General features: G+C 33.8%; 1 protein-coding gene across 2 annotated transcripts in view; it reads left to right on the forward strand.

Moving 5' to 3' along the window:
* The window catches only part of HSPA4L (heat shock protein family A (Hsp70) member 4 like), a 51,374-nt gene that overhangs the window by 22,447 nt on the left and 13,534 nt on the right, over positions 1 to 15,393 (forward strand). For both annotated transcript variants that reach the window (XM_049631152.1, XM_049631153.1), the window contains exons 8-15: positions 1,369 to 1,613; positions 1,759 to 1,835; positions 2,447 to 2,598; positions 3,087 to 3,193; positions 6,060 to 6,193; positions 7,795 to 7,994; positions 13,150 to 13,248; positions 14,763 to 14,900. In XM_049631152.1, coding sequence (XP_049487109.1) covers positions 1,369 to 1,613; positions 1,759 to 1,835; positions 2,447 to 2,598; positions 3,087 to 3,193; positions 6,060 to 6,193; positions 7,795 to 7,994; positions 13,150 to 13,248; positions 14,763 to 14,900 — 1,152 coding nt within the window. The remainder of the gene's footprint in view (positions 1 to 1,368; positions 1,614 to 1,758; positions 1,836 to 2,446; positions 2,599 to 3,086; positions 3,194 to 6,059; positions 6,194 to 7,794; positions 7,995 to 13,149; positions 13,249 to 14,762; positions 14,901 to 15,393) is intronic.

Raw genomic sequence — 15,393 nt, forward strand, 5'->3', positions numbered from 1 at the left:
AACTGAAGAACATTTGCTTTCCTTTTTGGTATATACCATAGAGTAGCCATATTGTGGCCCTTCTGTCCAGGAGGATGCACATTGGCACAAGTCACATACCCAACACAGTTTTGGATTTAATTCGGGGTAGTTCTGGACCTAGCGAGAAGTCTTTCCATGGATTCTCCATGCTAGTCTGTGGGATGACCTCTCAATGAGATTATACTTAAAACCTTCTGTAGGGTTTACTGTTGTTCTACCACATATTCTTGTGAGAAGAACCTGATGAACCACATCAGCAGTGGAGTTCTATTTTTTTTACTGGTGACTAGCATGAGTAGTCATTTTTGCCCTCTATCCTCAGGAAAGCGACTAGATGTCTTGCTCCTGTGTTTTCAGTAGTTATAATGTTGAAGTTCTGTGACTTGTCTGCTCCTCTTCCATCCATCTGCTATATTATTATATCAAATTCTTGTCTTTCCTCTTTTTTTCTATTTTATTTTTTTGGTCTTTCATGTATTTTTTTGTTCTATATTTTTATTAAAAAAATTGCTTTTTGTTTTTGTTTTTTGTTTTTTTTAATTTTTTTTTTTCAACGTTTTTTATTTATTTTTGGGACAGAGAGAGACAGAGCATGAACGGGAGAGGGGCAGAGAGAGAGGGAGACACAGAATCGGAAACAGGCTCCAGGCTCCGAGCCATCAGCCCAGAGCCTGACGCGGGGCTCGAACTCACGGACCGCGAGATCGTGACCTGGCTGAAGTCGGACGCTTAACCGACTGCGCCACCCAGGCGCCCCTGTTTTTGTTTTTTTTTAATAGTAGGCAGAAAGCCTAATTCCTGACCTGTAAATTGACCAATTGTAGTATTTTAGATTTAATCTTTTTTTTTTTTTTTTTAAGATTTATTTTTAAGTAATCTCTACACTCAGTGTGGGGCTCAAACTCACAACCCTCGGATAAGAGCCAGGCACCCCTAGATTGAATCTTTGGATTGGCTTTTCTTGGCTGTTTTGTTATGGTTACATGCGTAGGACTCTTTCCTTGCTCTCTTAAACTTGGTTTTTGGCCTACCTGTTGAGTGCATTGTAGAACCAACAGATGTGAGATAATGAAATTTTAATTGTAATAACTCCCATTATTTCAGAAATAGAATTATAATTATGATATATGCATCTACAACCCAAAGCAGATAATTCAGAGTGGGTGAGTATGTTGGCTAAATATAAGTGATAATTAGTATAAGTGATAGGAAGTTTTGACAGCTGTGATTTTTGACAAGTGCTTTGATTTTATTTAAATTTTAAAAGGTGTTTTCTTTTTGTTTTTTGTCTTTTTGTGAAAGCATTTATATTTCTGAAAATTCATTTCTGGTGTTTTGATTAAATAGGTCTTGGCTACCACTTTTGATCCATATTTGGGTGGCAGGAACTTTGATGAGGCTTTAGTAGACTACTTCTGTGAGGAGTTCAAGACCAAATATAAGATAAATGTGAAAGAAAATTCTCGGGCCTTATTGCGCTTATATCAGGAATGTGAAAAACTGAAGAAGCTAATGAGTGCAAATGCATCAGATCTTCCACTGAACATTGAGTGTTTCATGAATGACCTTGATGTTTCTAGTAAAATGAACAGGTACCATGTATGTTTTCAATTTAAATAAAGTGTTGGCTACTTTTATGTTTAGATCATGTCTGATTTTTTTTTCATTCTGTAATTTTAGAAGATATACTTGATTTTTGTATCCCAAAATGATGAATTTTATTTCATTTTCCCCCAGGGCTCAGTTTGAACAATTATGTGCTTCCCTCTTCACCAGGGTTGAGCCACCATTAAAAGCAGTAATGGAGCAAGCTAGTAAGTGTAAATTACTAGATTAACCATCAAAATTGTATTATGGCGTTAACTCACTTTAATGGGGTAAGAAATGGTGAAAGCAATTAAAACTTCATTTGTTTTTTGAAGATTTGTATTTCTCATTTTACAGAGGAAAACGGCAATATGAATCTGGGCTTATGAAAGCAACTCCTGGCTCATGTTCTAGTTTGCATCATAAGTCTAATACTAGTTATATTTGGAGGTGTTTACATGTAAGCATATAGTGAAGTCTAAGATGAAAATAAAATGTAGAAAGAGGACATGATTGCTTTTTGTTAAGGTTTTTTGGTGATCAGTACCTTCTGTGGGTATTTGTGAGGTAGAAGTTATAAAATTGAAGAGCCCATGAGGTACTTGTCTGTTCTTAATGTCATCTGTCATCTGGACCAAGTGCAGTGGCTGACACATGGATATTATTACTTATTAAGCTTTGCCTTTTTCCAAAATTTGTTTTTATCTTCTTTCCATTTAGTCTTGTTTTGAGCAAATAAGATATCTACTTAAAAAAAAAAAAAAGTACTTTCCAAGGGCTTTGTTCATATTTTTATAAAGACTATCTTATTCTCAATTAAAAACATTTTGTTTTTCAGACTTGCAACGTGAGGACATAAGTAGTATAGAAATTGTAGGGGGAGCAACACGAATTCCTGCAGTGAAAGAACAAATCACTAAGTTCTTTCTGAAAGACATAAGTACCACGTTAAATGCTGATGAAGCTGTTGCCAGAGGATGTGCATTACAGGTATGATTATTAATCCTTTTTTTAGAATGTATATTTTGCCAGAAATGTGATTTTTTTTAGAATGTATATTTTGCCAGAAATGTGATGACAGGCCTAAGGGGACCTTTTATATTATCTGTTCCAACCATTTGTCAGGCTAAAAATATATTGAAATTATTTCTGATAAATAAGTCTTGTGTCTTTCCAATTTATGTTTTTAAACTGTCCTAGGACAGTATGTCTGTACTGTAGTGCAAGAACATTTACTTTATGAATTCTTGTAATTATTCCCATTTAAAATTCTTTTTTGAGATTTAAAAATATTTTATATTTTTGTAAGGTCATAAAAAGTACTCTGACACTTGTAAATTTCAACTAGCTGTTACCAAAAGACAATTTTAAAAACATAATTTTATTACAAGGACTTTATTATTAAGCATTTCAATCAGGGTAGCCTGCGGTATGTTTTGTGTTTGTTGATTTAAATATGGTATACATCTTATTTTCAGTGTGCGATTCTCTCACCAGCATTTAAAGTGCGTGAATTTTCTATAACAGACCTTGTTCCCTATTCAATCACATTAAGATGGAAGACCTCTTTTGAAGATGGAACTGGGTAAGTTACTTTTAAAGCCTTGGTTAGAGCTTGTTGTAAATAACCAGTTGAACCTAATTTTCTCAACTAGAGTAATTTACACTTCTAATACTCTCAAATACTTTTAAGTAAAATGTTAGAAGAAGGGAACTATATAAAATATATAATCTATAAACCATGATGATATATTTTTAATTAGTATTTTATTATAAAGTAAATCGTTCTTACATTCAAATAAAAATCACAAGGTGGAAATATAAAAATTTAAAAACCTGCATCTGCCATACCCCAACTGCTACTTAGCACATTTTACAGAGGTAACTATTGTCAACAGCTAGGTTTCTATCTTTCCAGTCATTTTCTTTGTCAAAAATAAAAGCATGTACTTTGTTAATATATACATGATCATCTGTGTGTTTCCAGTGCACCTTGTTTTTTTAAAATATGTTATATATTACTTTTCCATGTCAACAGTGACTATTTTCTCAGCACTCGTGTGTGCCGTAATTTAACCAATACACTCTGGAGTCTTATTTTTTTCTGTTCCAGGCAGTGCTAATAAGAACATTCTCATACGCATCTCCTTGTTTAGTTGTGTTTGGTATATCTGTAAGATAACCGTATAAGACTAAAATTGACCCAAAGGATATGAACATTACTATAACTAGTACTGCAACGTTATTCATTAAAAGGATTATACTAATTTATATTCCTTTTAGCATTGCTGTGATTATCTGTTACAGCTTATTTTCTCCTGTGCTTTTAAACATAAGATTCTGAAAGTGAAAATAAGTACTTTGGTATTAGATTTGCATTTCTGACTATGAGCCACAATCTTTTCATGCTTTTATTGACACTTATGTTTCATTTTCCATGAACTGGCCAGGATTTAAATAGCTTGCTTCCCTACTAAAATAAAAATTTATGTTTCAAATAATATATTTGACTGCTTTTCAGACATAATTTGTATAATAAAATAAACCTGTTTTTAGTTGGTTTTAACTTTTTAGTTTTAAGTTGCTTTTAAACTTTTGTCCTGTGCTCTATATATTCATACCCCAAGAAGATAAAATTTTACGCAGATTCTAAAAATAGATTGATCTGAATGTTTTGCAGAGCATTTAAATGGCATGTATTAATGTCAATTTTGAGGCAAGAAATGCTGTTATTTAAAGTTAGTTTCATGCGCGCCTGACTGGCTCAGTCGGAAGACCATGCGACTCTGGATCTTGGGGTTGTGAGTTTGAACCCCACATTGAGTGTAGAGATTACTTAAATAAGTACTTAATTTCAGTTAAAGATACAGTGATCCAGAAAAAAATTATGTAAGAAACCTATGGAGGAGTTAAATTGAAAAGTAAATCTATCCTAGTGATTACAATAAGAAAGTAGGGGCGCCTGGGTGGCTCAGTCCCTTAAGCATCTGACTTCGGCTCAGGTCATGATCTCATGGTTCATGGGTTAGAGCCCCACATCAGGCTCTGTGCTGACAGTTCAGAGCCTGGAGCCTGCTTCAGATTCTGTGTCTCCTTCTCCTCCCCTGCTCATATTCTGTCTCTCAAAAAAAAAAAAAAAAAAACTTAAAAAAAAATTTTTTTTTAAGAAGTAAAAGATAATGTTGGTCCTTAAAAACTAGGATAGAGGGAAAGGTCCATGAATGTGGGATTTTCAAACCTCATAATTAGGGTTGACAATACAGTATTATAGAGTGAGTTTCTGGGCCACTAAAAACAAATAGTTATAAGCTATTTGTTACATTATTTAAGGAATAGGAGTTATGTAGGTTTTAAAACCTCCTCTAACAGAGAGGAAGGTTTTCTTTTTTTAATTTATTTATTTGTTTATTTTTATTATTTATTAAATAAATAATATATTTATTATTTTTTAATTAAATTTTTTATTTTTTTTAATTGTTTTTAATGTTTTTATTTATTTTTGAGACAGAGAGCATGAGCAGGGAAGGGGCAGAAAGGGAGGGAGACACAGAATCCGAAGCAGGCTCCAGGCTCTGAGCTGTCAGCACAGAGCCCGACGCGGGGCTCGAACTCATGAACTGTGAGATCATGACCTGAGCCGAAGTCAATCGCTTAACTGACTGAGCCACCCAGGCGCCCCAAATTTTTTATTATTTAGTAATAAATGACATTATTATATCATTTGTAAAAATTGGAATATGGATTGTATGTTAAAGTATCAGTATAAATTTATAAAGTTGACAGCTGTACTGTAATTATTTTAGAGCATATCCCTATTAGGAAGTACACACTGAAGTATTTAAGGATAAAGAGCCATAATGTATGTTAACACCCTCCGTTGATTCAGAAAAAGAATACACACGTACGGAGTGTGTTGATGAAACAAATGGAATAAAATGCTGACAGTAGTAAATCTAGGTAAAAGATATACAGGTGCCCCTTGTTCCTTGTCCTGTTTTTCGTTTTGGTTTGTTTGTTTTTTCCCTAGCTCCCTTAAAAAAAAAAAAAAAACCTTTATTTGGAAATAATTTCAAACTTATATACCGGAGCAAAAATAAAAAGTGTTATATGTAACAAGTATTTTGGAAACTAATAAATACCATTTGGTCCTCGTATGGGAGCAAAAAACTAGCCCTTGTGTATTGGCCTCAAAATATACCTAATCTCAGTTATTTTTTCTTTGCTTGATAAGATAGAATTGTCTGTCTTACTATGACAGACATTCTAAAAACTTGGAGCCATAGACCTACCAAAATGCATATTCATAGCCAAACCAGTAATTCTTTTTCTTTATATTTGTGCAGAGAGGTCTTCACGGTTGCTGCTATTGAATTAGGAATGACATGGATTCTGTAATTAGATTCAGATGCAACTTTCTATTTGTTTTTAAATGTTTTCTCACTCCATTTTAGGGAATGTGAAGTATTTTGTAAGAACCATCCTGCTCCATTCTCAAAAGTCATTACTTTCCACAAGAAGGAACCATTTGAACTAGAAGCATTTTATACTAATTTACATGAAGTGCCTTATCCTGATCCAAGAATTGGTAAGAGAACTCAAGAAAAAAATTTCATAAACTTTTGCTTTTTATAAATATATTAATATTTGAATCAAGGAAGTAAATAAATTGATATTTCAGCCAAGCACTGGATTTTTAGAGAAAGATATTCATACTTTCCAGAAAAACTCACAGTATTTCTGGAATAACAGCAAGTTTTGAGTATTTTTTAATTCGTTTTTACTTCTGTATTTAAAATGCTCTGTAATCTGCCTGAAAGGTTTGGGTGAGGGCTATTTTTTATGGAAAGACTCCATAGTAAGTTGAAATTGTGTTGCCAGACTGACTGTATATGACTCTAAATTTATGCTCCCTGGCAACAACTAGAACGAGTATCATTGGAGCAATATTAAGTGAGAATCAGGGACTGTAATATCCATTTTAGTTGGGTAATCTTTTTTAGAGATAAAAAACAAGTATGATTTTTATAACATTTACAAGAGAAGGAATCATTTGTAATTTTTTAAATTTTTTGTATGTACTGCTTTATTGATAGGCTAGAAAGGGAACAATGTGAATATTTCAAATATGTTATTGAAAGCAGTAAAAATAAATTATTGAAGGTGGAATTAATTTGCTAGGGCTTCTGTAACAAAATACCACAAACTGAGTGGCTTAAACAGTAGAATTTATTGTTTACAGTTCTAGAAGCTTCAAGTATGAAATCAAAGTGTTGACAGGGTTCCTTCTGAGGGCTGTGAGGGAAGGATCTGTTCCAGGCTTCTCTCCTTGGTTTGTGGATGGCTGGCCATCTTCATGTTCACATGACATTCTCCCTGTATGTGTATCTGTCTGCAAATAAGGATACCAGTCATTGGATTCAAGTCCACCCTGATGACCTCACTTTAACTTGATTCCCTCTGTTTAGACACTGTTTTTCAAATAAGGTCACCTTCTGAGGTACTTGAGAGTAGGACTCATTAATTCATATTAATGTGGGAGTGGGAGTGTCCATTCAACCTATAATAAAGGTCAACCAAATTTTTTAGTTCTCAGTTTTTCTGCCTAGTATTCTCTTTCTACTATGGATATCATTATGTATTAAGATTTTTCAAAATAAAACATTTCTTAAAGTGAAAAGTTAATATGATCTCTGTAGGTATTAGTATCTGAGTAACTTAGCAATTTTGCTATAGGGCAAATAAAAATTGCTTTATTTATAAATTACCAAGATGATTATAGTGTTACAAAGCTTGTAACAAAAGTATAATTCCATTTGGTTTTCAAACTCAAGTTGAATTGTTATTTTGGTTTTAGAATAGCAGTATTATAAAATACTTAAAAATTACATTGCCTTGAGTCAGATTGTCCTTGGTTGAAATTCCTACTTACCTTTGTCCTTGCATTAAAGATTTTGGGCAGGCTGCTTAACCTTTTCTGAAACTTAGTATTAAGTTTATTAAGCTGTCAAAAAAAAAAAAAATAGTGATCTAGGATCAGTGCCTTTCTCACAGTAATTAATCTGGATGTGATGATAATTTTGTGATTATTTGCCAGCATCAAAACGATAATAGTCAAATTATTGAATGAATGAATTGAATAAGTTAATCAGAGGCCCATGTGCTGATAAAAGCTCTTTTTTCCTGAAGGGAGCTTCACTATTCAGAATGTCTTTCCGCAGTCTGATGGTGATAGTTCCAAAGTGAAGGTTAAAGTTCGTGTTAACATCCATGGAATCTTCAGTGTGGCCAGTGCATCAGTAATTGAGAAGCAAAATGTAGACGGGGATCACAGTGATGCTCCTATGGAGACAGAAACTTCATTTAAGAATGAAAGCAAAGATGATGTGGTATGTAGAAATACTATTGCAAGATTCCGCTAATATTATATATAGTTTCAAGGGGTGCCTGGTCAGCTCAATCATCCGACTCTTTGTTTCAGCTCAAGTCATGATCTCACAATTTTGTGAGTTTGAGCCCTGCATTGGACTCTGTGCTGACAACTCTCGCTCTCCTTCTCTCTTTGCCCCTCCTCCACTCACACTCTGTCTGTCTCAAAATAAACTTTAAAAAATTAAAAACTAGGGGCGCCTGGGTAGCTCAGTCAGTTGAGCATCTGACTTCAGCTCGGGTCATGATCTCACGGTTTGTGGGTCCAAATCCCACGTTGGGCTCTGTGTTGACAGCTTGAAGACGAGCATGCTTCACATTCTGTGTCTTCCTCTCTCTCTCTGCCCTTCCCTTGCTCACACTCTCTCTCAAAAATAATAAATAAACTTTAAAAAAATGAAAAACTAAATATTATATATAGTTTCTTAGTCATAACTTATACTTAATGATCAAAAATAATCTGAGGTTTTGTTCTAAAGTTCTGTTGTAGGGATCAGTGTAAACTTTTTTTTAAATAAAAGCATAAAAGAATAATTTTAAATGCTCTACACTTTTCACATTTTAAACTCTTTAGAGGTTTTGCATCTTTTTAATAGCCTTATGTTAAACACATATGTGTGTTTGGAGTCCTCTTTCCTAAATTCTTCTTTATTTCCATTAAAAACACGTATTATGGTTAGCTTTTTAGCTTACAGATAAAACCAATTCAGATTGATGAATTTTGAACTATATGTGTACCTATTTTTAGATTGATAAAGCACATGGCTAATAAAGAATTTTTCTGGGCTTGGGGGTATCTGTGGCAGTTGAACAGAAGAGTGTACTGTACATTCAGTAACATTAATACAGATTTTTGACAATTTATGAAAGAGTTATGTGACCCTGGCATTATATTCACTCTTGGTGTACTATAGATGCAGGAATTTTAAGTGAACATGATTATATTCCATTACATAGAGATTTTATCTTTTTATATGTATACTATTATAAGTTATTTTTAATGGCATATGTTTTTTCCAACCATAATTGGAGATCTGCCCTACATTTTTTGTGTATTTGTGCATATTAAGAATGGATTTTGTTTTTTGTCAGATTTCAAGACCATTTTTCCCTTTTGTAGAGTTCATCTTTTTGTCTGTTTTTATTAATACTCCAAAATCCTGTACATTGATCAGAATTCTCCTTAATGTACTTCATTTAAGGATCATAGCATTTTCTTTCTTCTTCCCATGTATTATTTTGCTATTACATCCTTCCTTGAATTGAGGAAAAGAAATGCCCTGATCTGTTAATGAAAATACAGTCAATTTTTCATAAATTAAGAATAATAGGTGAAAAGTTAGTTTTATTTTTTTTGAAAAGTTAGCTTTCTTAATTGTAGTTCACAATAATTTAAGTCAGACATGTAAATTTTTAATCTGTTAAGATTTATTTTTACTAATATTGAGAGCACTACTGTATGCCTCTAGGATGAATTCTTCATAACCATTTCTGTTTTCTTCACCTCTGCTGAGACCTTTAGTTTTCTCTATATCGCGATTCTGGGGTACTAAAAACAATAATACGGCACCCATTTTTTCTGCTTCCCCTATTTTGTCTATGAGCTTGAGGTTCAGTTAATCTGTCCTTGGGAATAATTTGGATGTGGACTTAAAGGACTCAGTTGTGAATAAAAGGTATGAAATAATGACATCTGCTTTAGCTACTCAGAGACTAACTTGCTTATCAAGAGTGTTCTGCCTTATTGGAACATTTCCAAGTAGTTGATGTTCCCATATAAGGGATTTCTTCTAGATAAGTGAGATGTTCCTAAATACTCCTCCTACAATATATATAATCAAGGATAAAGGAAGGTTAACATTATGGATCTTATCCTTGGTGTTATTGGCAAGCACATTCCACATATATTGTCTCCTTTTAAATCCCTAGCACAGCTGATATAATAGGTGTTGAATAAATTAGTTTATTTCCAAATCATTGCTAACAAGGGGTGACGTTGAGTATCCTGTGTAGAAAACATCCCATGTACTGTATTTCTTAGTGGTTTTCTCTAGGATTTTTTTAATTCTGTATCCAGAAGTTTAAAACCATAAGGTTTACACTCCACTATAAAGTCATTTTTCCTTTCCTCCCCAAAAATGTGAATCAACTCAGAGTACACTTTGGAAACTAATTGTTTCAGTTTTAGAGGAGAAAATAAGAGGGTTTTTACTCTACCTCAGCTGCTGACACTGCTGGCTCTGATACAAAGAAACCCAGTGGGCAGCAGCAGGAGGAGTCTTTTTTTTTTTTTTTTGTACATGAGTCAATTTATGAAATTATGGGCCTCATTTTTTTTCATTAAAAATTAACATAGCTTTGATTTTCCTAAAAAATAATAACAGAGTGCTGACTTTTCTTCAATATAAAGATGTCTCAGAAAATTAAATTGATACTTCTTGGTGTATACTAATTAATACATGGTCATATTAAGAAGTTATCACAGCCTAGGTTTTATCACAAAACCAAAGATAGAAAGACTGTGCTATTCATCGTACTTCTATACCTTGATTTTACTATTCCTCAACTGTTGGCCATTTGAGTGGTTCATCTTTTTATTTATTTTTTCAAAATATCTAATTACTTCTATGCACCAGGCGCTGTTTTAGGCACTAAGGATACAGTGGTTAAGCAAAGAAGAAAAGGTCCCCCCATCCGTTACCTACATTCTAGTGGGAAAAGACAGGCTAGAAGCAACAAGATACTATATGGAGGAAATTAATGGAAGGGGGGTGCATAGTGGAAATTAACTATGTGATAGTGATGAGGTAAACCACCTGTGAGGAAGGAACAGGTAAGCCAGCCTGAAGGATGAAAAAGCAGTTTGAAGATAGGTAGTTGTCTGGGCAGAGTGAATAACAGGTATAAAGCCCCTGAGGCTGGAAGCTCTTTTTTGTATTCTTTGTTGTAACAAATGTAAGGGTAGCTGATAGATCAGTAAGATATAGGAGTGGAGAAGGTGGAGAGAGCAGCAAGAAAAAACATTTAAGAAAGGTAGATCAAGGGGCAAATCAGGTTAAAGCCTTTATAGTTCATGAAAATGATTCTGGATTTTATTCTTAAGTGCTTTTCATTCAGCAGATAACTAGAAGCACTAAAATGTGTGTTTGGATATAGCACTGAACAAAAAAACGATCTCAACCCTCTTGAAATTTAAAATCTATAAGAGAAGCCAGAGTCTAGAGGCACTTCCTTTATTTAATTTCCCCACTATGGATAATATTCCTATGAACATTCTTAAATCATTTTAAAAGGTTAACAGATTACTCTCAAATTAATTGTGAGATGCACGGTTTTCTACTCTTTAATATATCTGAAGTTGGGGTAGGTCTTGCAAATGGTTATTGTTTAACCATTGCTATTGCCGATGGCAGTCATCATGACATAGTTCTCATCACCTGTACGTGTGTGAACTTGATTGCTCTTCCCAGTGGCATGACTAGGCAATTGCATCCCCTTGACATTTCTGTCAACAAATTGTTAAAAGACCATTCAAGGAAGGAATTCTCCTGTTGTTGTCTGAAAACAATCTGCTGACTACTTTTGGTAAGATAAAACACCATGATGAAACTTGCAGAATAGGTATCAGCGGCTTATGAGAAAATACCACAGACCATACCTAGACCAAACTTTTTAACGAAAGCTGGGTCACTAATGCCTTTGATGGCACAGAGGACAATATTGTGTAGACAAATACATTGAGAACTGAATTTATTTGAAAGAGTTGGGTTCTGAATGTGAAGTTTTAGAAACACCTTAACCACTTTATATTGTTTATCTTTCAATATATTCACAATAGAAGAGTTCTTCAAATAAGTATAAAGTAAAAATGCTAAGTGATCAAGCATTTTGGCCACTTAATTGGTAGCATTTTTTTCTTATTAAATAGAGTTAACAATGTATTTGTGTCTTACTGCATTACTCCAACTGACCACTATCACTTTTTTCACCTCTTTTCAATCAGTGGAGGGAAGTTGTACAGTTGGAAGGTGCCAAGGGGTGAAGTGGGGGTGTAATACCAGAAATAATTGGCCTTTTTTTTTTTTTTTTAATAATTGACCTTTTAACTACAAAGAATGCTGGTATAAATTATCTCCCAATTTATTTTTCTCTTTGGCACAAATAAGCATTTATTCATGATCACCTTTGGGGTATTTTGTATTTGCTTATTAACTCCAGATATATTAGAAGACTTAAATTATACTGATTCCTGAATTCCAAGCTTTCTTCTTTTTAGGAGGATGGTCATAAGTAAGGTTAAAAAAGACCAGAAAAATCCATTCCTTCTGATTATTTACCAAGTAGAGTCTATTTTGACAGTCATCTTGGTTGAGAATTTGTCTTCTAGACGTTAAAAAATCTTTGAAGTTTTTTAATTCGGAGACCTCTACTTTGACAGTTTCAATGTATTGAGTATTTTACTACATTTAAAAATATAATTGAATTTATGTAATACACGTATTTTATATCTTTATTTTCTCACATTTGTAAATATTTTTCATATAAACATGTTTCATGTCACGTTTAATGTTCTTTTTTTTTTTTTTTTTTTTTTTTAATTTTTTTTTCAACATTTTTTTTTTATTTTTGGGACAGAGAGAGACAGAGCATGAACGGGGGAGGGGCAGAGAGAGAGGGAGACACAGAATCAGAAACAGGCTCCAGGCTCCGAGCCATCAGCCCAGAGCCCGACGCGGGGCTCGAACCCACGGACCGCGAGATCGTGACCTGGCTGAAGTCGGACGCTTAACCGACTGCGCCACCCAGGCGCCCCTAATGTTCTTTTTTGTAAGCTTACGTTTGTGACTTTTGGTTGGTGAATTTTAACTTGAGAAGTTTTCCATTTATTTTGTAGTTATTTGCCTATAGGTGAATGCAACTATTCATTCACATAGCATCAAATAGGTCATTTTATTTTATTGACCTGTTAATCTGTTTATTTGTATTCTCATTTGAAAAACAACCTTCTACTTTACTATGTTCACACTTTTCAAAGCAGGTTTGTACTCTAAGATGCTGTTTATTAATAATAAGGAAGACACTACCAATATTACAAATTATGTATTTTCTTTCCAGGATAAAATGCAAGTTGACCAAGAAGAAGGAGGGCATCAAAAATGTCATGCTGAACACACCCCAGAAGAGGAAATTGATCATACAGGAACCAAAACAAAGGTGTGTTTTATTGTTTTTATGGGGGTGTCTTTTTGAGATTGCTATTTCGAGTTAATGTATTCACTTTATAATGCATGCTTTTAATACACTTGATATTTTAAACCTTAGTACTGTGGAAAAGTATAGAAGGACACAACCAGAGTAAATACAATTCAATGAGTTATAGAGAATTTTTAAAAGAATGAACCTTAACAATAAAAGTAAAATTATCTCTCTGGTAGGAAAAAAGATGTGTTTTTCAGTAATTTTTTTGTGTTACTAAAAGCCATATAATCCCAGAAAAATAAGAAATGGAATAAGCTAAATGAAGAAAACTTAAATTGGCAGAACCTTGCATCTCAAAATTAACCACTCTAAGCATTTTGCTACATATCATAAAATATTTTGCTTTGTGCAAAAATATTTTTGAAAGTAAAAATTTAAAGGGTAACTTTTTTGAGAGTCATAATTTTACAAGACAGTCATTGCTGATAAAAGGGAGACCATGACCCAGTCGCACAGATGAATGTGCTTTAAATATCATCTTCAACAGATTTTTCTAAACTAAGAATTTAATCTGTGTTGGTTAATTGTATAAATTTTTTTCCAGAGGTTATAAAGATTCCATTTTAATTCCTGGGCTCTCAAGCAATATACAAACTGAAACCCATTTTTCTAGATTTTTTTATTTTACTTGATTTTTTAAAATATTTATTGTCAAGTTAACTAACATACAGTGTATACACTGTGCTCTGTGCTTCAGGAGTAGATTCCCATGATTCATCGCTTACATACAACACCCAGTGCTCATCCCAACAAGTGCCCTCCTCAATGCGCATCACCCAATTTACCCACCCCCCAACCGCCTTCAACCCTCAGTTTGTTCTCTGTATTTAAGAGTCTCTTATGGTTTGCCTCCCTCTCTGTTTGAAACTATTTTTTTCCCCTTCCCTTCCCCCATGCTCTTCTTTTAAGTTTCTGAGATCCCACATGAGTGAAAACATATGATTTACTTGATTTTTTTTGCTTTAATTGCTTAATAGCTTGAGATATAGTTTACATACCATACAATCCATCCATTCAAGTGTACAAGTAAGTGGTTTTCAATATACTCACAGTTTTACAACTGTTATCACAATCATTTTCTCAGCATTTTCATCACCTAGGAACTGCCCAACAGTTTTCCAGAATGGTTCAACATGTTACAGTCATGTCAGCAATATATGAGGGTTCCAATTTCTCCACATCCTCACCAACTCTTGTTTTCTTTTTGTTGTTTTTTCATTACAGTCATCCCTAGTAGGTATGAAGTGGCATCTCATAATTTTAATTTGCATTTCCATCCCAGTATTTTTTATGTAGAAAGATTTAGTGTACACAGTAGAAAATACTATCTGTATTAAAGTAGTCTTTAGTAGAAGGGTAATAGTTTTGTTTGGTTTTACATTTCTGTTTTATGTGAAATCACTTTTTAAATCTATTTTTAAGCTAGTTTTAGAAATTTATACTTCTTACTTTTTTTTTTTTTTTTGCAGTCAGCTTCCTCAGACAAACAAGACCGATTAAACCAGACCATTAAAAAAGGAAAAGTCAAGAGTATTGATCTGCCTATTCAGAGTAGCCTGTGTAGACAATTGGGCCAAGATCTTCTCAACAGCTACATTGAAAATGAGGTATATAAATCTGAGTTGATGTTGAAATAAGTGGTAGTATATTCTAAAATCTTTGTAGAGGTCAGTGATTATTTCCACCCCCCACCCCCCGCCCCGCCCCAGTTTGGGGGAACTAATCCATAATTCTTTTTTTTTTTTTTTTAATGTTTATTTTTTGTAGGAGAGAGACAGAACGTGAGTGGTAGAGGGGCAGAGAGAGAGGGAGACACAGAATCCACAGCAGGCTCAAGGCTCGGAGCTATCAGCACAGAGCCTGACATGGGGCTCGAACTCAATTTGTGACATCATGACCTAAGTGAAGTCAGTTGCCCAACTGTCTGAGCTACCCAGGCCCTCCTAGAACTAGTTCATAACTCATAAAGAATTATTAAATCGTTGAACTACTTTATTTTGGACAAAATATTGAGCTGTATATTATGTGATGTACATTGTAGCTTTCATCATAGTTATGTGAAAAATGTGTTGTCTTCACTATAAACAGTACTAATGACTC

Source organism: Panthera uncia, chromosome B1 (assembly GCF_023721935.1).
Source record: "Panthera uncia isolate 11264 chromosome B1, Puncia_PCG_1.0, whole genome shotgun sequence".
Lineage (NCBI taxonomy): Eukaryota > Metazoa > Chordata > Mammalia > Carnivora > Felidae > Panthera > Panthera uncia.